General features: G+C 41.6%; 1 protein-coding gene across 1 annotated transcript in view; it reads right to left on the reverse strand.

The window, feature by feature from the left end:
* Nucleotides 1-5,281: 5,281 nt before the first annotated feature.
* Nucleotides 5,282-23,036, reverse strand: part of PKP2 (plakophilin 2) — a 39,858-nt gene continuing 22,103 nt past the window's right edge. Inside the window, exons 6-13 of the mRNA XM_030960917.1 lie at nt 22,773-22,950; nt 16,315-16,432; nt 14,576-14,737; nt 14,008-14,181; nt 13,284-13,437; nt 11,203-11,392; nt 9,396-9,483; nt 5,282-7,846 (exon numbers count right to left, since the gene is read on the reverse strand). Coding sequence (XP_030816777.1) covers nt 7,778-7,846; nt 9,396-9,483; nt 11,203-11,392; nt 13,284-13,437; nt 14,008-14,181; nt 14,576-14,737; nt 16,315-16,432; nt 22,773-22,950 — 1,133 coding nt within the window. The 3' untranslated portion in view covers nt 5,282-7,777. The remainder of the gene's footprint in view (nt 7,847-9,395; nt 9,484-11,202; nt 11,393-13,283; nt 13,438-14,007; nt 14,182-14,575; nt 14,738-16,314; nt 16,433-22,772; nt 22,951-23,036) is intronic.

Raw genomic sequence — 23,036 nt, forward strand, 5'->3', positions numbered from 1 at the left:
GAGAAAGGATTTAATCAGAAGGCTAGAAAGGAATGAATAATGAAATCTCGTGAGAGTCCGACACAGCTGGCTGTGATTGGCCATTCATTAAAAACAATTCACATGCTGGGTAAACAATTCTCCAAATCACATTCCAAAGGAGCAAAACATGGAGAAGCTGAAGCTTCCCAGCTTCTCAGGAGAAAAAAAAAATCCTGGCAAAGGGATTTGTCATAAAATATGACAGTGACACACAGGTTTGAAAAAGCCATAGCAGGAAGGAGCAGATGGCAAATGGTGCAGTCTGGGAATAGTCTTCTAAATTGAGCCATGGGTGACAGCCAGTGCAGGTGAGTGCCCTGTTGTCAGGAGGAAACATGAGCATGCAGGGCTGTCAAATACCAGTTTTCTCAGAAATGCTGGAGCTGTTTCCACCAACCATTGGGCCACAGTTTCTGAGAAATATGTGTGGGCAATTAGAGGACTCCAACAAGTGGAATAATATTGCAGAAGATGCTTCCTATCAAAGCTCTTTATGGAATGATGAATAAGAGCTGAGCACAAGAAGTATGACAAGAAGTTTCAAAACCCTAAAGAAATTGTACTAAAGGGGAGCAACTGGAGCTGTAACCACTTGCACTGTGCACAGAATAGGAAATATTGAGTTGCCAGGCACAGCTGTCTTGTCCCTTCAGAACTTTCCTTCCATGTGAAGGAAGTTTCAGTGAGCAAGGCTGAATCTCCTGATAAATCCCTTGTAGCCCTGGGAGCCACCACTCTATCAACACGGCTACTGTTGAAATGAAGAAGGACTCAAAATGATGTATATGACTTTGTTTTGGAAAGAAAATCCTCAAGCCACACCCAAAACATCCTTTGTTTTGAGACCTTCCTTTCCCTCAACCCTGTGGGGAATTTCCTGTGTCTGTGGTTTTGGGTTTTATGGAGGTAAGCAAAGTGTTACTCTGACTTTGCTGCTGAATGTAATAGGAAATGGAACTGAGTTTGGTGTGGGAGCAGAGATGGGACTGCTGGATTATTTCTGCTCTCAGCTTTGTCACCTCCAGAGGTTGTCTCCTAGGGCAGAACAAAACCAGTTTGTACTTTATAGCATGCGCCTGCACATTTCAGCATGCCTGTTGTACACAGGGCATCCTGAAAAAACAGGAATTGATTTGTCTTGGAAGAGGCTGGGCAAGAATCATATTTTTCTTAGTTTAGGAGGAGAGTTATTGTTACAGCTCAGAAAGAATGTTGGCAAGATCTTCACAGAAACTCTCCTTTTCCTCTTTCTTACCCTGAAAAAGCAATTGTTAAATGGCATGCATGTAAAAATTAAACTGTCCCCTTCCAAAAAGGGGACTCTGCTTAAAGGACAGCAGCATAAGCCAGTGTAAACTCTGGGCTATTTCCTGTCCTTCTGGTGATGCTGTCAGCAGTGAGGAGGGTGTCTTCTTGCCCAAACCACAGGGTCATGAGCATTTAACAAGAACTTCATGTTTTACTAGAATCGTGGTAAAATATTTTTCAGGCTTGAGATGTTACACTGTTTTTTTAATTTTAGTTTTGCTTTGTGTCTACTGAGAAAAAAAAATGCTAGCCAAGGTCTTACTGCCTGACTGCAGGGGTGGAAACAGTGACAGAGCAAAATATGCATCTACCACAAGTGGTTGGTTTGAACAGGTGAGAGATCAGGGATCGTCCCTGTCCAGGGCTACACCTTCATTACCTTGGTTTTCGTTCCTGTTGGCATTCAGCTCACTGCTGTTTGCTCACTTTAATGGCTTTTCTCTTTCTCTTTGTTTTTAAATGCCTATTTAACAAATCTATATCTGTAGCCACTACAGTGGATGTGAAGAACATGAGGTTGCTTTGTAAAACACAGGTTTTACAAAGTGCCATTGTCAGATAGCTCTTCTTTTATAGGTGAGCATATTATAGACTGTAGAATTCATTGTGGCCTACTTATTATCCATAATAGCCCTCACAATAAGTTAATTACAACCCTGAGGTAATGGTGAATTTGTCCACCTCTCTGCAAAACAGCAGAAAATAACTGATGTGACCAGGAAATGTGTCCTTGGAGGATGGGTAATTCATGTACTCAGGAGGAATTCTTTCAAAGGTCTCTGCTCCAGTCTATCACCCCAAAAGACAATCTTCCCTCCATCTCTTTGTGTCATTTCAACTGTGCCAAATCTTCTCCAATAACACTTCTGCAAGAATATTGCTGCTATCCAAGGCACCAGTTTTTGACTTCCAGGTTTTAAGTAATTTCAGGTCGAGCAGTAGTACCACTAAAACAAAACAAAAACAAAACACAAAAACCCACTACAATGCTGGTGCAAATATTGATTTGTAGATTCTCCTTTTATCACCATGTATTTATATCATCAGACCTGAGCTTCTCATCCCAGCTCCCTTTGTGTTAAAAACTCTTACCTTTTGTCCATATGCTTTTAAAATAACAAACATTATCATATTATAAAAAGAGTATTTCAAGGCTCTGTGTATCATATGTTTAGAGCACTTCTTTTTCCCAGCATCAGGAAAGAAAAAACTCCTTAAGAATGCCTATTTTAATTTTCATAAAGACACAATACCTCCCTGGCTCTCACTGCAGAATCCTGTGTGCTGCTGTGTTGTAACTGCAATGCAAAGGTTGCTGAGCTTCTCCGGTCTTTAACAATAGTGCAGGGTTTAAACTCATTCACAGTTTGTAATGGGGCTAAGCCCAATGTCCAGAGTTTTGAGTTAAAACTCAAGTGTTCTTATTTATCCTAAGGCACAGTGTGCTTTCCAGGCAGAGTTCAACACTGATACACAACATCACTGATTTATTTTGTTGTTATTCCAAGCCAAACACAGCCTGGAACCCATTTTCTTATGGCCTTCATGGCCTTCAGAAAGTTTCTGACCTTTTGGAAAGATTTTACCCTTCTTGGGCTATCACTATTATTTTTCTGTGGCTCAGACATGGCTATTTCCCTTTCTGGTGAAAACACAGTAAGGATGTATTTTTGAGGGCCAAAAAATGCCTTTAAATTTCTCTAGAACTGAGGACAACCTTTAGTCTCTTACTGAAGTTGCAGGAGGACCCAGATGTTTAAGTAGTGGTGTAAAGAAGAGCAGGGTGGGGATTTTGTGGACCCAGCTCCTTTCAAGGTGTGAGTGGTGATAGTTTGACTCATAGCCCTACAGCTGATTACAAGTTAGAGCATGCAGAACACTGATACCATGGGGATTTTTGCAGTATTGGCTCTAAATTGTAGCTGCTAAGGACATGCCTGCTTCCTCTTTTCTGTACCTGTGCATGTTTAGGTTGGTCTGAGAGAGGACTAAGAATAACAAGATACTAATAAGAGAACGGGAGCTTAGCTTGAATAATTGGAAAATTGTTAAAGAAATGTTAAGTTCCTAAACTTGAATTATTTACAGTCACCCTGGGTATGGCGCTGGAAGATACAGCTGAAGGAAGGAAGGATGCAGGCAAATTCTAATTTCTGATAAGCCTGGAATGCCTCTAATGTGTATTTTAGGATGTTTTTAGCTCTGAACACATGAAATAAGACAAAATTAGGTTATTTCCCCTTCATATGCAAACCTATTCATATATGCAAAGTAAGCCTGCAGAGAAAGGCAAATCCCTGATCTGTGTACAGTGTCTGCACTGAAGCCCTTTTTGGTTTTTGTGTATTTGAGCAAATCTCTCTGCTGGGTTTCCAGGGGCTGTGCAACATCTACACCAATATTCCAGGCATAACTCTCATGGTTGCACCAGTATCTGATGTTTCAGGGCTTGTCCTTGGTGTGCTGTGATGGAAATATGCATTTCCTCTGCTCTGATTGCTGTTTCCAGATCTCTGTCTCCTATCAGATGATGCCTTAAGGTCATGTTATCTTCCCCATGGGATGGGTCTGGAGCATGAGTCAGGAATGTAAACTGAGGTTTTAATCAGCAGTACTTTGAGTAAAGGAATGGAAGAGCAGCTGCTGGAGTTGGGATAGCTTGGGAAGCACTTCCCAACACTACATGGCCTGAGCATGATTCAGTGTGTGACTGCTCATCAGGCCAGCTCCTGAAGCACCCCGCCAGGAGGGCTGGGAAGAGACACTCTTGGGCTTTTTGGCCCTGAAAACTAAAGCTGGGAAAATGCTGATGCTCCTGTCAGGCTGGAATCTAAGGTCTGAGCATGGTAACAAACAAAAAATCAACCAAACAGGCAGCCTGACTGCCCCCAGCTTCCATGGGCTGCCTCTGGAGCAGGGATTGCCAGGCTAAACAGGAGCCAGGGGAGGGCTGGGGTTTTGATGGTGCCAGCTCATTTCAGTTTCTTTATGGGCCCAGAAGGGGAGGTGGAACCTCTCTCAACAGAAAGCATGTGCTTTCTCTAAAGAAAAACCCCAGAAAGAAGACAAGTAACCCAAACCCTGTGCCCATGCACAATATAATGCAATTATTTTACATAGTTCTAGAATTGTTTACATAATTCTAGAGTTATGTAAAATAATTCTAGAATTATTTTACATAATTCTAGAAAATAATTTACATCATTCTAAAAAAATTATTTTACATAATTTTAGAATTATTTTACATTAATTCTATTTAGGAAAAGAGGGAGAAGAGAAAGCACTAATGTTTAGGAGCAATAGAAAATAAGGTAGGAGGATGAAATGAGGAAAGGAATGACTAATTCTCTGGTATTGTCTATAACCTACTCCAAAATTATCTGTACTATTCCAGAGTTTCTACTAAAACAATTCTGTGAAAGGTGGTTGCACTGGGCTGTGGTTAGGACACAACACAAGAGGACCTGGGGTAAGTTCCTTGTTCAGCCAAAAACTCTTTGGGCACTGCTCAGCATGTTTAAATGCCAGGTTTCCAATCTCCTCTCAGGAACAGAGCAAGTGGGAATGTTCTATTTCTCAGATCTGTGGTGAGGTTGATTTAATTATTTTTGAGATCTCCAGTGGCCCATGGTGAAGTTTACTGGAAAATACCAATTAAAGAGAGGTGAAAATAGCAGATTGTGGGTGATTTGACAGGTCAGCAAAACTGGACAAAGAAATTATTTTCAGGAGGCCTCTGATGCCAACAGGAGCATTACACAGCTTGCCTTCAGTAACACTGTGCTGTTGCAGGAAAGTCTTAAGTCTCCATACCTAGATTTTATTGAAAAATGAGTTTGCCCTTTTGAAGGAAGGGCTAAGGCTTAGAAATACATTTGCTGCATCCCAGCCAAGTAGGTTCACTAATAACAAAAAGACCAAAGACAGCTTTTTTGCATTAGAGAGAGCACTTTATTATTTCTCTGCTTTGTTTTCTTTGGAGCCCTGCAGAAATGTTTTTGATTGCGTACAAGTAGGAGATCAGTTGTAATAAGGCGTGTCTCATGTTTCTCGTGGTGCTGCCAGGTCTGAGATAATTCTTTGTGACTTTTGAACACTGCTTGGATTTTAAAGGGGCACTACCATAGATTCATTTTGGTTGAAAAGGACCTTTAAAATCACTGCATCAATGGAAACAATCCAAAAACTCTGCATTTCCTTTTTAAGGACATCTTACTGAGAGGTACACATATATTTAAAAGTACCTAACACCATTACTTGTTTTGTTTCTTAAATAGCATGTGAGTTTAATAAGACTAAATGCATGAGCCTTTCTAAAAGCTCCCTTCTTGATCTTTTACACTGCAGTTCTTCATTCCTATGCTACTCTGTATTCAGGTTTACTCTTTCTGTATTACTTTTGCCTACCACTTCTTTTGGGCAATAAAAGGAGACTTGTCCAGGTTTGCTGGTATTTATTCTTTCATGGCACAAGCAGAGTTACTTGGGTTAACAAGTTAGAACGCAAAGTTGGATTTAATTGTCTGTTTTCTATCATATTTGAAAAAGTTATAAAAACAATTCCCTCAACATGCAGTGCTGTGAATTCCCTTTCCCCGTGTTGTTTTTGGACCTGCAGTATTTTGAATATGACATCCTACAAAAAAATAATAGTATTTTTAAAACCTCCTACTGGAGTGCATTTGATTTGAGTTATTCAGAGCAAATGTGGAGGACTAAGAGCCCTCTGAGAATGATCAGTGACAGGAAAGCAGAGTTGTTTGCTTGTCTCCCTGGGGCACATTCTGTCTGTCCTGTGTGCACTTGTGGGATTTCTGGGACTCCTTGGAGAGCTGTGGGCATCTGCCAGCAGAATTGAGCTCCCAGATATCCAGAAATATGTTTGGACATGGTGCAGTGGTACAACCCACTGGCTCTACATTTCTGGCAGGAGGCAGACCTTTAGCCAGGAGTGTTGAAATGAGGAGGGCTGGTGACCTCCCCTGTGAGGTCCCTGCTCCCAGGATTTTGCATCTCCTTCTGGACAAGTTCAGCAGTGAGGGCACAGGATGGGCTCTGTTGGAGCAGCAGGGCTTGAAAATACACATGACAAAATATCCATTGCCATAAAGGTAGCTCACCTCCCCTGATTTCAGAAGAGTAATGCCAGATCACATCTGTTGATAACCCTGCAGAAATACATTCTTATTTATATAAGAATTTCCTGCTGGTTTAATGGACAATCTAACCCCTGGGTTTGTGGGTTTTTTTTGAGAAAAATCTGACTTACTAAATGTAGCAGATGGGTTTTTTTAAGTGCTTCTTTACCATCTTGAGCATCATATAATGAAAACCTGAGCCTTCAGGTCCTCAGGAATTTTTCCCCTCCTATTACCATTCCCACTTGTGCAGGCATAGTCCCAAAGTTATCACATTGCATGTAATTGCTGTAGGGAGGATGATCATTTCAAGTAAGAGAATATGAAGCAGGATCAGATGAATTCCTTAATCAGCACAGAGCCCAGCCCCTTGTGTGTGTCTGTTACTTCAAAAATAAAGGCAAGACTCCACTCCCTTTATTATATATAGATTATCAACAGAATTGTTTTGAAATTGCAATTTTCTTAAAACAATCACTGAAACACCCACAAATAATTTCTCCACCAATTAGCAAAGAATGATGAGCTTAAGTTCAGCCCAAAGTGTCTGAAACACAGTGCCTTAAACCTAGTGGTTCTAGTTAAAATCCTTTCTGGACACAGTTGTAAAATGCAACAGCCATGTGAGGGAGGATGAGAGGAGCAAGGGATGGTAAGATCTATGTAAAATCAGTTTTGCTCCTGTTGCTGATGCAATCTCAAAGGAAAGAGGCTTAGGAACCAGTGAGCCCATGAAAACAAGCAATACAAAAATAGTAATTTTAACTTCATTGGTGCTTTTATCATTCATGTAGTGAAGCAGCTTCTTGTGCATACTCATAGAGTCTGGAGATTCTTATTCAGCTGTGTGAAGAAACAAAAGAGTGAAAAACTACTAAATTCTGAGCAGTGCACTTGATGCTTACCCACTGTAGAAAACTTTTGGTATAAAAGAGTCTGAAAAGAATTTGCTGCCCGCCAGCATTTCAAACTTCTCTGTACAGAACAAAGGCAGTCATCTGGAGCTCTGACTTGTGGTAAACCTGGATGAAACTTCACCTCAGACATCCTGGAGAATCCATCTTTGGTTATTCTTGTATTGACATTTGTATTGATGTTGACATACTGGTATTGATGTTGTCAGTGACAACGAGGTGATGAGGATTAAAAACTCAAAAAAGTCACTCTCTGGCCACTTAAGTCTTTATAGCAAATCAGCTCCTTTTTTTTTTCTGGGATACTTTGTGGATCATGCTGGTGACGCCAGCCCTGTGAAGATGGTTACAGTGGCTGCTGTAGGATCTCTGTTTTCCCTGGTGCTGTGCTCTGATTCAATCTTTCAGTGAGTTGTAGGCTTTTGTGGTCCTGCTGTTGACGAAATCTGCCTTCTTGAAGTCAGCCTTTGGAAGGGAAGAAACAGAACAGTTCATTATTCTCAGTGCTGATTCTGCAAGGGTCCAGCTGCCTAAAAGTTGGATAAGGAGCCATGGCAGGGGTCTAGGCAGAGTCCTGAGCAGTCACAGAGATAGAACAGGCTCGTTTAGCCCAGGATAGATGAGAGGACAATTGGAATTGCTGACCTCCCTCCACTGACTGTACCAGGAGCCTGTTCTTCCACCTCAGCTCTACAGACTCCTAACTTTCAGGTGACTGATAGCTGAGATTCACCTAGCTGAGATCAACCTAGCTGAGGTCAACCTAGCTGAGATTAGCCCTGTCAGAACAAAGAACACGGGGCAATGCCAAAATGACTCAGGGTTTTATCAGTTTCATTTGATCAAGTGATTTCTGTGACTTATTAAAGTTTCAAAACTATCTGGGCACTAGGTGGTTCTGAAGTTTTCAGTGTCATACCTGGTGTCTCTAGGGGATCTGATTTGCATAGGAAGAGCAAATAATCAGCATTTTGGAAAATCAGGTCTGACAAATGTGTCCTATAGACTTTCCTAAACTACAAGTAAATTCATAAAATTCATGCCATCAGGGATATTGCTGACGGTATGGTAAATTTATTGTATGGTAAATTCAGGAATGCAGTTGTAAAAAAACCAGAGACAGCTAGTTAGGAATTTTTATGGCCCAATAGCCTTATTCTGGAACACAGATTTCTGGTTTGTGGGGCCATACCTGCTAAGTGTGATGCAACACTGTTAAAGTTTACACTAAGGAAGTTTTTTGGAGCAAATTTCAACCAAAAAAAAATCTACAAAGAGAAACAGCTGAATGACAAATGCTAACAGCTTGCTTGAGAACTTGGAACAGTTTTAGGTTACAGGGAATTTGAAGTGACACATCCTGAACAGGAAACACACAAGGATTGGAATCAGTTTGAGATGCAGGGTGAAGGTAGGTAGGTGGAAGTTAACTCAGCTGGGGGTTGAAAAAGCATGCACAGAGCTTTAAAAAAGCCAAACTGGTTTGTGGCAGACTCATGCTGGCCATTTTTTGTTTGATCTGACTATGGCAGTAAACGTTTGCCAACACCTTTCCCAGGCCCTAGGTTTTGTGTGACTATAACCTGGGCTAGCAGGCTGTGCAAACAGCAATGGGGACAGAGCTGCTCTGCTTTTAGAGCAGGGAGCTGCCTGCCCTGCCCTTGGCTTGGCTGCCACTTCTGTGGCTCCTCCGTGCCAGGCTGGTTCAGCCAGTGTGGCTGGGCACCTGCTCTGCATCACCTCCCACCACCTGACACTGCTGGCAGGAGCAGCAATGCTTTTCATAAGCTTTGCCAGTGGGTATAAAACCACAGAGGGAGAGAACATGAACACAGAGGCGCAAAAATGAAGGCCATGCATTGCTTATGCACAAGTAAATAAGAAAACCAAATTCAGGGACCACTTGAATCCTATCACAGGTCGATTCTTAAATGTACAGGAGTGCTAAGGGCCCCAAAGGACAAATAAAAGGGTTCTAGGTCTGAAGGAACAGATTATTTTTCTTTGTGCTTACCTTTTTGTAGGCACTGTGGAGATCGGTGTGCAACCACAGGGAGTAGAGGAGGACTGAAGCAGCCCTACTGGCTTTGCTGAACATATTGCTGCCATTTTGCAAAAAGAATGATAAAACATATTTAAATTTCCACATCATATTCATGGTGCATGTGCAGACCTCAGCAAACATAACCTCATAGCATTTGTTTTACCTCTCTTTACTCCTAAGTGCTGGTTTGCCACCCTTTAAGTATTGTAGCATGTTTCAGGCTGTCCTTATTACTGAAACAAATGAAACATGCCTCCCTGCTCCACTCATTCTTCAAATTTAGGGAGAAATCAAGTGCTCTGCCCTATATCTTACAGCAGCTATCATATTGTGCATTTTCAGCTGAGGAAAATAACCTCAGCACAACAACCATTTGAAAGAATCTTTCCTGTAGGTAAAATCTCTTGTTAGTTAGACAGGATTTAAACTATTCAGGTCCTCATGAGGCCTCCTTTACTGAGATTGATTTCCTCTTTCATTTTGCAAAGAGAGAGCAAGGCAAATGGAATACTTACTCATATTTTTAAAACATTAATTATCTTTGGAGAAAATATTGATTGCATTTGTTTACATATTAAAGAACGATTAAATTTTGAATCTGTTTTCTAAAATGCCAATATTTTTAAGTACAGATCTATAGGTTCTATAAAATGTATCCCTGCACTTTATTGCTAAAGTGTATCAGGGCTGTGTTACAATGAACAGGAAAGACATTTTGGGTACAGATGAGATCTGCTGATCAGTCACTACATATATACCAGAATACAGATAATGTGGTGCAGTTATATTCTGAGGAGTTATTTAAAATGCTTTATTAATATTAGTTATTTTATATGCCTAAATTATGTAAATTAAATTATATAAATTTATATAATATTAAATACTTTAATATTATATAGTTATTTTAATGCTTTAAATGAGGAGCATGTAAAATGCCAGAACCTGGTGAATTTAGCTGTGGATGGGAGAGTTGTCCTAAGAGATCTTTCTGTATTTCCCAATCAGTGCAATTCTATTCACATCCCTTGTTTGGGCTGTCCTGTACCTTGAGATGAAGCTTTTTTCCCCCCCTGAGAGGCAGAGGCCGCAGTTTCTTTTTTGCCTGGGGACAGAGTGAGGCTTGTGGAGCCCTTACCTGTCATTGATGGTGATGGCAATGACCTTGAGACTTGTGGAGCCCTTACCTGTCATTGATGCTGATGGCAATGACCTTCAGGAGCCCATACCTGTCGTTCATGCTGATGGCAATGACCTTGTGGAGCCCTTACCTGTCGTTGATGCTAGTGGCAATGACCTTGAGGCTTGTGGAGCCCTTACCTGCCATTGATGCTGATGGCAATGACCTTGAGGAGCCATCAGGTCACTGATGCTGATGGCAATGACCCTGAGGAGCCCTCACCTGTCGTTGGTGCTGATGGCAATGACCTTGAGGAGCCCATACCTGTCGCTGATGCTGATGGCAATGACCTTGAGGAGCCCTCACCTGTCCTTGATGCTGATGGCAATGACCCTGAGGAGCCCTCACCTGTCATTGATGCTCATGGCAATGACCCTGAGGAGCCCTTACCTGTCACCGATGCTGATGGCAATGACCCTGAGGAGCCCTCACCTGTCATTGATGCTCATGGCAATGACCCTGAGGAGCCCTCACCTGTCATTGATGCTGATGGCAATGACCCTGAGGAGCCCTCATCTGTCACTGATGCTGATAGCAATGACCCTGAGGAGCCCTCACCTGTCATTGATGCTCATGGCAATGACCCTGAGGAGCCCTCACCTGTCGTTGATGCTGATGGCAATGACCTTGGGCAGGCCGTGGGCGCTGAGCAGCAGCCGCGCGTTGTGCGAGCTGCCCTGGGTCAGGTTGAACAGGGTGTAGCAGATGGATGCTGTGGTTTCACAGGCAACCTCACAGCCTGGCACACACTCGGGCAGGACTGACACCAGGTCAGGCAGGACTTCTCTGGCTGCAAGGTGGGAGAGAGACAAGCAATTCCATTACTAACAGGAGCAGATTCAGCTTATTCCTCCCATTCTCCCTCAGCAGGGAGCTCTGTGCTCCCACCACACACACACTCATGGCTTCCTACCTGCATAACATCCCCAAAATTCAGGTGAAGCTGCACCCACACTACAATGGGCAGCCTGTACCTGGCCTCATGCACAGCCCATTAATAGCTCATGTGCTGGACTGAACTCACCAGATGTCACTGTCATATTTTGTGGAAAAAATCCCTTCACCAGGATTTCTTCTCCTGGGAAGCTGAGAAGCCTCAGAGAAAAATGAAAACAGTAATTATCTGATTGCTTCTCCTGTGTTTTGCTGCTTTGGAATGTGGTTGGAGATTGTTTATCCAACATGTGAATTGTTTTTACTTAATGACCAATCACGGTCCAGCTGTGTCAGGACTCTGGAAGCAGTCACGAGTTTTTCATTATTATCTTTTAGCTTTCTGTCTGTGTCCTTTCTCTATTCTTTAGTGTAGTTTTAGTATAGTAATCTTCAACATAATATAAATACATAAAATAATAAATTAGCCTTATAAGAACATGGAGTCAGATTCATTCCTTCCTGCCACGGTGGGACCCCACAAAATACCACAACCAGGCATGTGCCAGCTGCAGGCTGCCACTTCCCTGCTAGAGGTGTTTTATGTTAAATTTATCTCCATTTGATATGGAGATTCATTTTGCTTGATAAATTTGGATAAATGTAGATTCTTTTTGTTTGATAAATTTAGACCCTTATAATCTAGAAAACAGTGTGCCCTCTCAAATGTTTTCCTTGGCCAAAGCTGTTCTTTTTGGAATTTGACCTGAATTCCCACATGCTTTCAGTCAATACACATCTTTTGATAGAGAAAAAGTTCACCTGAAATTCCCCCAGACCTCTCTATTATGGGTAAAACAAGAACAACTGTGAATGTGCAAGATGGAGCACCTGCCCCCAAAGCTTTGTGCTATTCTGTCTTTCCCATACTCTCATAAATGATTTTTTCCTGATGACATCCCAACTTATCAGTTAATTTCTTCTCTTTCAGGGGGATTCACCACCTGTAATTGTTAACACCATATGGATTATGCCCTGAAATCAGCCCAACAACATGTTTTAAGATTTTCATTAATAGGGAATGTTCTCTAAGGCTCAAACAAGGCCCAGAGACTGTTCTTCAGAATTCGGGAGGGTAATCTGTCCCATGAGATATCTTTATACCTGGAATTTCCCCTTTCCCCCTTGGTGGGAACATGAAAAAGGACAACAAATTATATGAACATATTTTATCCTGTCAGTAGGAAAAAGTCTTAAATGCACAAAAAATTGAAAGTAGAATACTCAGAATAGAAATGGCTTTATTTAGAAATGAGATAACTTAAAAGAATTAACTATTTTTCTATAGCGCCTTATAGCTTCCATTATTAAAAAAAAAATTGCAGGAAAACTGTGTGGGCTGCAAACTTCTAAAGCTTTGTGTCTAATAAGAGAGAGTCTGATCTTTGCTTGAAGAATTAGAGATGTTCTGTGATTTCTTGCAAAGCATTATGCAGCTGTGGTAGCACAGAACTCTGCAATCATCTTCCTTTGTCCTATTTTGAGAAGAAGAAAAACTCTCTCTGTAGAATTTACTTCAACTGTGTATTTTTGAAAGTAACACCAATAGAAGTATCTGAAGAAGAATACCCAAAAAGTGAAAAGCTTGTTTAGGCAAAACTATTTATTTAAGCCCTGTACAGTGACCGCAAATATCTGGTGAAAAATCTACAAAACTCACAGATCACGGGTTTTTCGAGCATTGCTTTCTTTCAAAGCAGGAAACTTTGATGTGAAGAGAGCAGAGCAAGCTCCGAGTTTTTGCTCACCTATGTCATTTTGCAGGGAGGGGTTTCGGGACAGGTTCCTGAGCAGGGAGACCGCTGTCTTCTTCACGGCGGGGTGGCTGACGTGCAGCATGGCGCGGATGCTCGGGAGCCCGTTGGCCTTTTGCACAACAGTGCGGGCCACTGCCAATGGCATCTGTGGAGAGGCACTTTGTGTCACTGCCACCAGTGCAGAGCCTCAGAAAAAGCCAGCTCTCTGCATCAGTTTAAGCATATTTCAAATAGTTTTAAGCCAGAGTTACGTATGAGTTGCAACAGGAAAGGGAGGTGATAAAAAAGAAGTTGCAAGCCCTCTTTCCCCCAGGTGCTCTTTGGCTAGTTCCACAGACAGACAGCGTTAGTTTCTTCAACACAAAAGCGATCTGCTGTTGTGTCAGAGCCCTCCTCTCTCCACAGGACTGTCTTCCACAAAATTACATTTTTAGTGCTTTTAACATCTGCTCATCCCTCATAGTGTGCTGAATTAGCAAACTCCACACATGGAGCTGTACACAAAAGGAGAAGAAGCAGATCCCACTGTTTGCCAAGCAAGGAAAAGCTGCACTGCTTGTTATGACTTTGCCTTTAATGTTCTTCATTTTCCTTCCCCATGTCAGTGAGCCAGTGACTTGTCAGTGCTTATTTGAGCTCAGGTGCACAGCAGCCCTGAACTCTGCACATTCGCATCAAGAACTAGATGAAAAGAAAAGGAAAAAAGCTGACTTACTGGTCCAGTGCCAGCTGTGAGGTTCTGGAGAGCTCCCAGGGATGCTTCTTGGGTGTAGTTTCTGGTACTCTTTGCTATTAAGGAGAGGTATATCCTAATCAGGGTAGAATGCCAGAGCGACTCAACACCTTTGGGATTGCTCTTTTCCTCAGGAAGCGGGGTGTCCTGCTGCTTCTAAACATGCCAACAGATCAGGCCTTTAGAAACAGTGATCTCTGTAGCTTTATGCACCACAAGCTGAACTAGCCATTTTGTAACTCTGCATAAACAGGTTATTTGCAGGCTGTCAAGTTCTGAGCTCAAATAATAATGTGCAAAATTTCAGTACTTAATGATAGTGGCCAGTCCAGCCAGTGAGTATTCCTCAACTAACAAAACATTTGCTATGTCACTGCCATCAGAGGATTGGCGTCAAGAAGGACTATCAATAAATTTGCATTTTTGGGGCAAGGAAGTGTCACCCTACCAGATACATCAATAACAGATTGTTAATTAGATTACAGCCTTATTGTTCAGAGTTTGCTACAAGTTATTAACCAAATGAGATGTAACTAATCATGTACTTTACCTCTTTTACTTTTCTGCTCCGTGTTCCAAAACAGCCCGGTGTTTTATCATTGTTAGAAATATTTCTTCTTTGCACATATATGCTCTGGGCATAGCTCTCAGGGAGCTCTAGCTCTAGCTGGTAGGAAAGATTGTGAAGAATGCACACACAGTTCTCTGTGGCCTAAAGTAACAAAAGAAGAGAAATTGAAAGCTTTGGCATGTGTTGAAGGGACAGGTACAGACATGGGAAGAGATTTGTGGATCTTCCGTAACTGACTGCAGAGTTTCTAATGACTCATGGAAGAGCCAGGCTTCAGGGCAGTGATCCACCAGCCTGAGAAATGAAACATTTCTGGGATGCTCCTGAGCCCAGGGGGCAGCTGGCACTCGGGGCTGCACTGGGAGTGGGGTCTGTGCCTGTTGGAAACGGTCCTGGGACATCACAATTCCTCAGCTGTGCCTGGGAATTGTTTGGGCGAGTGCTGCTTGACACAGAAATGTGCCAAGAAATGTTTAAGGGCTTAGGAGTAAAGATGCTCATGTACACACCTCACCATAGCATCAGCAAGAGGAAAGCTTTTCATCTTCCCCAGTGAAAGAAGCGTTTTTCTGGGGAAGAATGCTTTTTAAAAGAAGACATCCCTTCCTGAACGTGACAAAGGTCAGGTCTACAATTTCTGAGTGATGAGTCCAGTGGCAAAGAGCTTTGTTACCATTGCTCCTCTTTTGAAAGCCAAAAAGGAATGAGTGGTTTTAAGACAAAATGCAGCAGGGAGCTTCTGGCACACATGTAATGTGCTGGATTCTCCCTGAAGCTAATGGCACTGGATGCAGGGAGATGGGCAAGCTCAAGTAACTAATCCTAGAAGAGAGCTATAAATGTGCAGTAATTACCACTGCACAGCACAAGCTATGGCAGGCCCACCAGAGGTGCCTTACAGGCTGCAGCCAATGCCAGTGACAGCTGCTCTTCTCACCCAACCTCACCCAGCTGAAAGACAAGCCTGTGCTCCAAGAATCTGTGTCCAGGGTTCACCTGCACTCACTGCGGGGAGGGAGAGTGAGAGAAACTGGCACCTGGAGGTGTCCATGTCCTTGCAGTTACTGGCTCAGGCTTAGGCAGCAAGGAAAAAAAGTGCAGCTTTTTTTTCCCTAAAAAAACCTAGGAAAATTAGTTCTGTTCTAAATGGTGCAAGCTCCTTAATCACACTGCCACCCAAAGGGGTTTAGATTCTTCATTTCCTAAGGGGTATGGAGCATTAAATATATAGGAGAATAGCATTAAATATATAGGAGAGTAACCAGATTAATTTTTAAGCTTCTAGCCAGCTAGCACCTTGAGACGACCAAAAAGGCAACACCTGACTCTTTTGTGTTCCAGCATTTCTGAAAGCTGTGCTTTTATGTCACTAAAAAAAAACCAAAAAAAAAAAACCCAAACAAAAAAAAACCCAAACAAAAACACAACAAAAACACCCAAAAAACCGAAAAACCCCAGAAGTTTCTACATTTTTTCTCTAGAGATTCTGCAAATGTTTTCCCAGTGCTGAGTTATACTATTCTTTTAGATTGCAGGATAAAAATACTTCAAAAAGCTTCTTACTGGACTTTCACCTTTGGTGGCAGTTTTAAAATAGTTAAGAAATAAATTTTGTAATTGCATCACAGCTGGTTCTGAACACTGGTTTCTAAACAACAACAGAAAAATGTTCACTTGGCAATTTCCCCTAGGAAAACACTTTTCATCTCAAAGAGTACCTTGTCGTTGGGCTCATGGTCTGCAATAGCTCCTTGGATATAATACACAAGAGAATCAATCAAGCCCTCACATTCTCTCATCTTCTTCCTTCCCTCTGGGCCAGCAGAGCTCATGTTTCTGTGCAGGAAAGAAAATGTTGGGGAGAAGAGATTTAGTCAAAGGCATTTTCTTGCGCTCCTCTGACAAATTTTTCCAGCCAAAACTTAGAGATACTGAAGTTCAGGTTGACTGCTTCTTTTCTTCAGAGGTGTAAGACAATCTGAGCCTCTTCTAGATAAAATTTTCACTCCCAGACAAAAATAAATACTCCAGGGAAACAAACCATTGTGGTTGGATGGGTAAGGTGAGATCTGACTCAAATTTTCATCTCAAAGTTGAGTCAATCCTTTATAAGCAGTCAAAAAAAAAAAACACCAAAAAACCCCAAAACAAACAAACAAAACTTGGACTTGTTTTCCCTATTCCATTTTCAGTTATAATTTTAATATTTAGAATTAATTTACTTACACAGAGCTGGTTCTTGATCCAAGATCACCCATCCACAGGCACATGGCCTGAGAGTTTCAGCAGCATCTCCACATCCACATGCACAGACCCACCCACTGCCTGGCTTTCTAGTAACATTTGCTGGGCTTTGTAGTAAACCAAGTACAACTTACAGATGAATTACAAAACTGATTTTAAAACCCTTGAAAAACCAAACACACGCTTGCTGCTTGAAGCTGCTTGGCTCTAAACAAGATACTGATTTCCATGGAAGAAACAACACTTACACTTTTGGGGTATAATTATTTTTACAACTCAGCAAAGTCTGAATTATGGAATACCAGAATTGTAAATCCAGGTGGTTTTTTTTTTTTTTTTTTTTTGACTTCTGCAGCTCTGCTGGACGAAGGACTGAACATTCAAACTTCTTTGTTTGAAATAACATTAAATATTAGCCCATGTCAATCTTAGCATCCATCAAAACACAGAGGGACATGTTCCTTTAGATAGTTTCAGATTGCTTATTTTCCATGCCTACTTTGCCCACTAAAAATTACAATGTTTACAGTTTTATTAATGACAAAGGCAGTAAGGTTTAAGCTTTCCTGTGGCTTATGACTGTAAAATGAATGTAGCATTTTACACACTGTCATTTTACCTCTACTCTTTTTTTTTTTCCCTCTAGGAACTACATATTAAGGTTACATACTAAGCACTGTAATTAGAATTTTTCTTTAGGTCATGATGTTAAGGATGTCTCTATTTATGAGTTCATTTATTCTCTCATGGAATTGCATATCACAGAATCAATATTCAGATCCCACAACATGGCCTGCTATAGAAATCCCTTTGGAACTTAATTTTACCTATATGTGTCACATTCAAGGCATGTCACCCTTTCCTATGTTCATGCTGACAGAAGTGTGCATGTTACAGCCCTCCTGGTGCATAGCAAAAATAGTTTCTGGGGCACACAGACTAAAAATACTGTTAAAGATAAGTGTGGAATTTCCCTTGCCAAAGACACTTCAGCTGATGCAGTGTTTGGTTTTGTCCCATATATTCTAAAATCCCCAAACTTCTTACAACTGCTCCTGCTGAATGCCTGTGCAAAGGAGAGGCCATGCCCTGGCTTTGCTGTCAGCAGGAACAGAGTAAAGAGTTTTTCTAGCTCAGGAGGCAGAGAAGAGCCTGAATTAGGGGCACTGACTGGCCTGTTCTGCAAGGGAAATGAATTCCTGGGCTCTGTTTCATTAAGAAGCTGATGCTCATCCAGATTCAGGTATCGGTGTGTGTCCCTGTGCACACCTGTACACATGTGGCTCCTCCTTTCTCCCCCTTTCCCTGTGTCCTTAGGGTGACTTCATGGACTGCGAAGGGAAGAGCTCCTGCTCTCCCACCCCTCCAAGCACTGCTGTTCCCACCTTACTCAAAACAGGGTCAGACAAGAGCATTTCAGGCAAAACCTCAGCTGACTGCTTAAATTTGTTTGCTGACTGAAGCTTGAGGAATTCTAAGAAATAAAAATATAATTTGATTTGTTAAAAAAAATAATTCTGAGAAGTGTCACAGAAATGTACATTTAAATATACATTTTTTGAAGCAATGGAGACATTTTGCTTAGAGAATTTAAAAGCTGACTTCATCTTGGTTTCCTAAGACTTGAGGTTCCTGACAATTGAAATGCCACCCACCAGCTTGGGAGCTGGACTTTATTGTAGTGGAGTTCCAGGAGGCCCTGAAATACTCAGTGCTTGTAAAAGTGAGGAGAACACAGCCTTGGGGAGATTGCCACTTGTGGGGATGCTCTCATCTAAATGACTCAGAATTTACCATTTGGCAGCACCCACTTATGAAAAATGCCTGACTTTGGGCATGCTTGGCTGTGGTAATCCTGGTGACATGCCCAAACTGTGCCATTTGCTGATCTGCACATCTCATTTATCTCATCTTGCATTTGCTGCTTCTGTCCCCTCCTGCACACATGCATGGTGCAACTGTAATCAGATATAAAATAGCTCTTTGCCCACAGTCCTGGGGTGAGGATCAGCTAATTTCCTGCTGGGAAATGTTATTTTGATCCAGGGTCGTGAGGCAGATACAAAGACATTCGACACAGTTAAACCAAGGGTGACTTTGAAGTAAACAGAATGATGATAATAAATGTTCTGTTAGCTGATAAATGGCAGCAAATGAAAGGGATACTCCCTCTAAGCCAACACTGAGTCATGCACTGACTGTTGGAGAAGGTTCTTGAACTGCTCTGAATGGTCCATGTACCTGATAAGAAGAAGGATTTTGCTCCTGGGACTCATTCTGCTCAAACTGGTAATGTGAATGTAATTCAATTACCAGACAGCATTTTGGGAAATTCTATTCCCTTCATGCCTTGCACAGTTCAAAAATTCACCAAGGAGGCAAAGGTATCAGGGATCCACTCGGTAACTAGATGTGCCAGGCTTCAAGCTGCCTGTTGGAAGTACCAAAATTCCTTTCAGGAATTGGGGGAGCAGATAAACTGAAGAGGAGGCAAGAGGAGATAAGAATGGATGGAAATAAACTTAAAGGAATGGCAATGCTATGCAAGAGGCCTTGGTTCAAAGACTCATTATCATCAGTCACTTGTTTTACATTCTCTCTTAGAAGCTGCCACTGTGAGTCCAAGCTTTCCAACACATGGGGAGAGCTTTGGCTTCGCTTCTCTCCAGAGTAAATGGAAGCAGATGTTTCTGCAGCCTCCTGGGTTGCAGTGACACAATTCCCTCCAAACACAGCTCTCCACTGTCCTTGTGGTCACTGTGTAATTCACAAGGAGCTCAGACAGGGGCTGGGACAGACAAACTGTGAAAAAATAATAATGAAAAAGGAAGGATGACTTTAATTTTACTGGGTGAGAAGAGAAACTGACTATCCTGGAAACAGTTGTCTACAAAGTTTTGAAAAACTAGAATACATAGGGGCACAGGACGTTCAGTTACAGGGCAGATAAAAAGGAAGGCTCTGTAAGGAAGTACAGCAGCTTCAGCACTTAAATTACATGTTTTGCAGGGGAAAATGTGATAACTGTGTATAAATTTGGAAAAGTTCAGCATTGCAGAAGTTCTGGGAAAAGGTGTTTCAAGATAAAAATGGAACCAGTCCATTATCAGCTTTCAAGGTGTGATACTACAGCCTTCCACTAACCTTCCTTTCAGAGGAGAAGCCATGCCACAGGTTCACTTATGTATATAGATAATATTCAAACCTATGCATTCTACATGCTGCTGGGATCTTATCCTTTCAGACTCAGAGCAGTATGGGGAAATATCTTGAAGATTTTTATCCTTTGTATTGGAACTAGAAGCAGAACTTTTATGTGTAAGACTTTCAGGCCAAGAAAAAGTGACTTTACCTTTAAAATCCTACAGGACTTGTCTACAAATGTCTGTAACACCCCTCTAGATAGTTTAATACACCAGTTTTACTTGTTCAGTTTATTGTCAGGCAGCCAGTGAACTCTGTTGATTTGGCTAACTCTGTGGGTCCAAGCAGAGTGCATTTTCTCATATTTCACAACCAAACAACACTGTTACTTATTTTAACTGCCAATTCAGAATTCCGTGGTTTACACAGTTTTTTTTAACTACATAAAGCTTGTGACCTGTGGTTTCTGTACAGCTTTGCTTCTCACAGGGTCTTAAGACAAAATGCAGACCTAGAGAATGGGATTAACAAATCCTTCTAAGGTCAGACTTCCTTATCAGTGGCACAGAGATTCAGGACCCCACTACTTCTGGAAGGAGCTGGGGACTGGTCTGGTCATGTTCTCATTCCAGTGCTTACAGTACCTGCAATATTATCTGCTAAATGTGGATTCACTTCTCCTGATGCTGTTTTCTTAAAAAGGATGAAGGAAGATTTAATTTAAAATCTGGTAATGGTGTGGTGCAGTGCATATGCCCCCACCAGATGCTAGGGTTGGGTTTGGGCTGTGCTTGTCCCTTTCAGTCAACAGTTGTATGGAAATTTTTGAAAAGAAGTTCTGGCATTCTCCTGTAACTAAGTACAGTACTGTGCATAATGTATTGCACTTCAAAGCACAATTTTTACCCTCTAATAGGAGCTGCAGGCTATAGACTCTATCAACACACCCAACAAACATGTTAGCATCACAAAAGGGAAGACTAATTACAGATTTATATTCTGGCAAATAAGTAGACTCTTTTAACATATTCATAAGTGACATCATTCCCTCAAGTGCACACTTTCATTACTCCATGGTGTGCTCTTCTTTTTATTGATGCAGAGATTTTGTGTTTTCCTAATACATAAGGAAGGAATACTTCTAGTGACCTAATCTGGGAGGTGGGTAAATTTCCAGAGAAGAAATGCAAACTGATTAATCTTAAAGATCCCAGCTATTTAGCCTGTACAAATAGGTAAGCCTCATTCAAAACTATTCTGTGCTAGAAAGTATGTGGCAATCCTGCAGATCATCTTTTCCTGGGAGTTTTCAATCCCTTCTTTTTCTGTTTCTAATTTTCAGTGTTGAAGCTCTTATAAATGAGAAGGATTAGAATGTGGATATCGTATTTTTAAAATAGGCAATGTATACTTAAGCACCTACATAAGGGCAGTTTTAGAGACTTTTAACTAAAGCTGGAGAGCTCACAGCAATGCTGGAGCAGCCCCAAGCACTGACTTTGTGCCCAGAGTAAGGTTAACTCAGGAATCCACTTTCATTTAAAAGAACCCAGGTACTGTTACACCTTACTTGTCACAGAACAAGTCCTGTCAATCTGCTGAAACAAGCTCAGGAAGAGCAACACCAAGCCAAACCTGAGATTATCTGTGCCCCCATCAGCTGCCTCATAGGGAAGAGACAGTTCCAGAGTCCAAACACCAAGAGAGGAGCAGCCAGACTGGTTTCTGCATAAAATGCAGCTTGGGCTAATTAATATGAACAAAGAGAACCTCCTTAATTTCCTAGACAGCAGCACTAAGTGTTAGCTAGAGAGGTTTTATTATGGGTGGTCAGTATTTATTTGTATTTGTTTTTGAGTCATCGGAGTAAATAAAAGTTAATTATTACTTAGAGATGAAGTTAATTAGCAGTTAGTGGGCTGACAGGAGTTCCTGCAGAAAAAGGTGTATTGTTGTTGAGTATTTTGTATAGCTTACAATTCATTTGTCTTCTGAAACGACACCAGTGAGATACAGAGATATTGCACAGGAAAAACCAATGCCATACACATACAACTACTCTGCTGTAGGACATGTCAGCATAGCAGGTATGTCTGAGGCAAAATAGGCACCTTTCCAGCCTCCAAATTCCAAACTAAATTCCTTGTACTCCTAGAAGGAGTTTAAACCTCAGGTCATGCCTTTGCAGTTGTACATTACTCCTTAGGCAGCTCAAACTCTGGCCTTTTGTGCATTTCTAACTGTGTAAATTTACTTAATGTGCAATGACTTTGAACTCACAAAGGACCCCCAGTTTACAGACTGTTAAAGATGTTTTTATTGAAGATGTGATATTTATACTTCAGCCATTTAGGGGTGTGTTCACTGAGGCCTTGGGTGTCTCTCTGTAGTAGCTGCTACTGTGCCCACGAGTCTATTAGCAGATTGCAGTACTAAATACACAACTATAAATCTATTCCTCCATCCCATGGCTGCAAATTGCTTGAACTTGTGCAAAAGGCTGCACAGGGCTCACTCTGCTTTAAAAAATGGATGTCCCATAATTTAAGTTGAACCACTTTCTAATCAGTTTAGGCACACATGATATCTTCAAGTAAGCATTTTTGGTAGCAGCTGGAAACAGAAAATATTTATGTGCTTGCAGGTACCATGTCCCCTTTCTAAGCCATCTGTTTGCATGAGAAGTGATTGTGGCCTGAGATGGACTCTGTGTATTTATCCAAAAATAACTGAGCAGACCTGTTTTGTCATCACCATTGCTTTGGGTGGTTGTAGACAGAGTGCTCACCTCAGGCATCCTGTGGCATTGTAGAAGATGTCAGGGTCAGGCAGAACACTTGATTTTGGGTAATCTCTGTCTGGCCAGCCTGAGTGTGGGATGAGGACAGCCTCAGTCAGTGTCTGCAGGGCTTCTCTGACCAACAGGTGCTTCAGCTGGTCATTGGAGGACAGGTTCCACAGCAAACCTGGAATAGCCACAAGAAAATCAGAGAGGCAAAAAGACTCCTCTGCACTTTGGAAGACTTAAATCTCACAGCTCTTGGTGTTAATG

The sequence above is a fragment of the Camarhynchus parvulus genome, chromosome 1A, assembly GCF_901933205.1.
Source record: "Camarhynchus parvulus chromosome 1A, STF_HiC, whole genome shotgun sequence".
Taxonomy (NCBI): domain Eukaryota; kingdom Metazoa; phylum Chordata; class Aves; order Passeriformes; family Thraupidae; genus Camarhynchus; species Camarhynchus parvulus.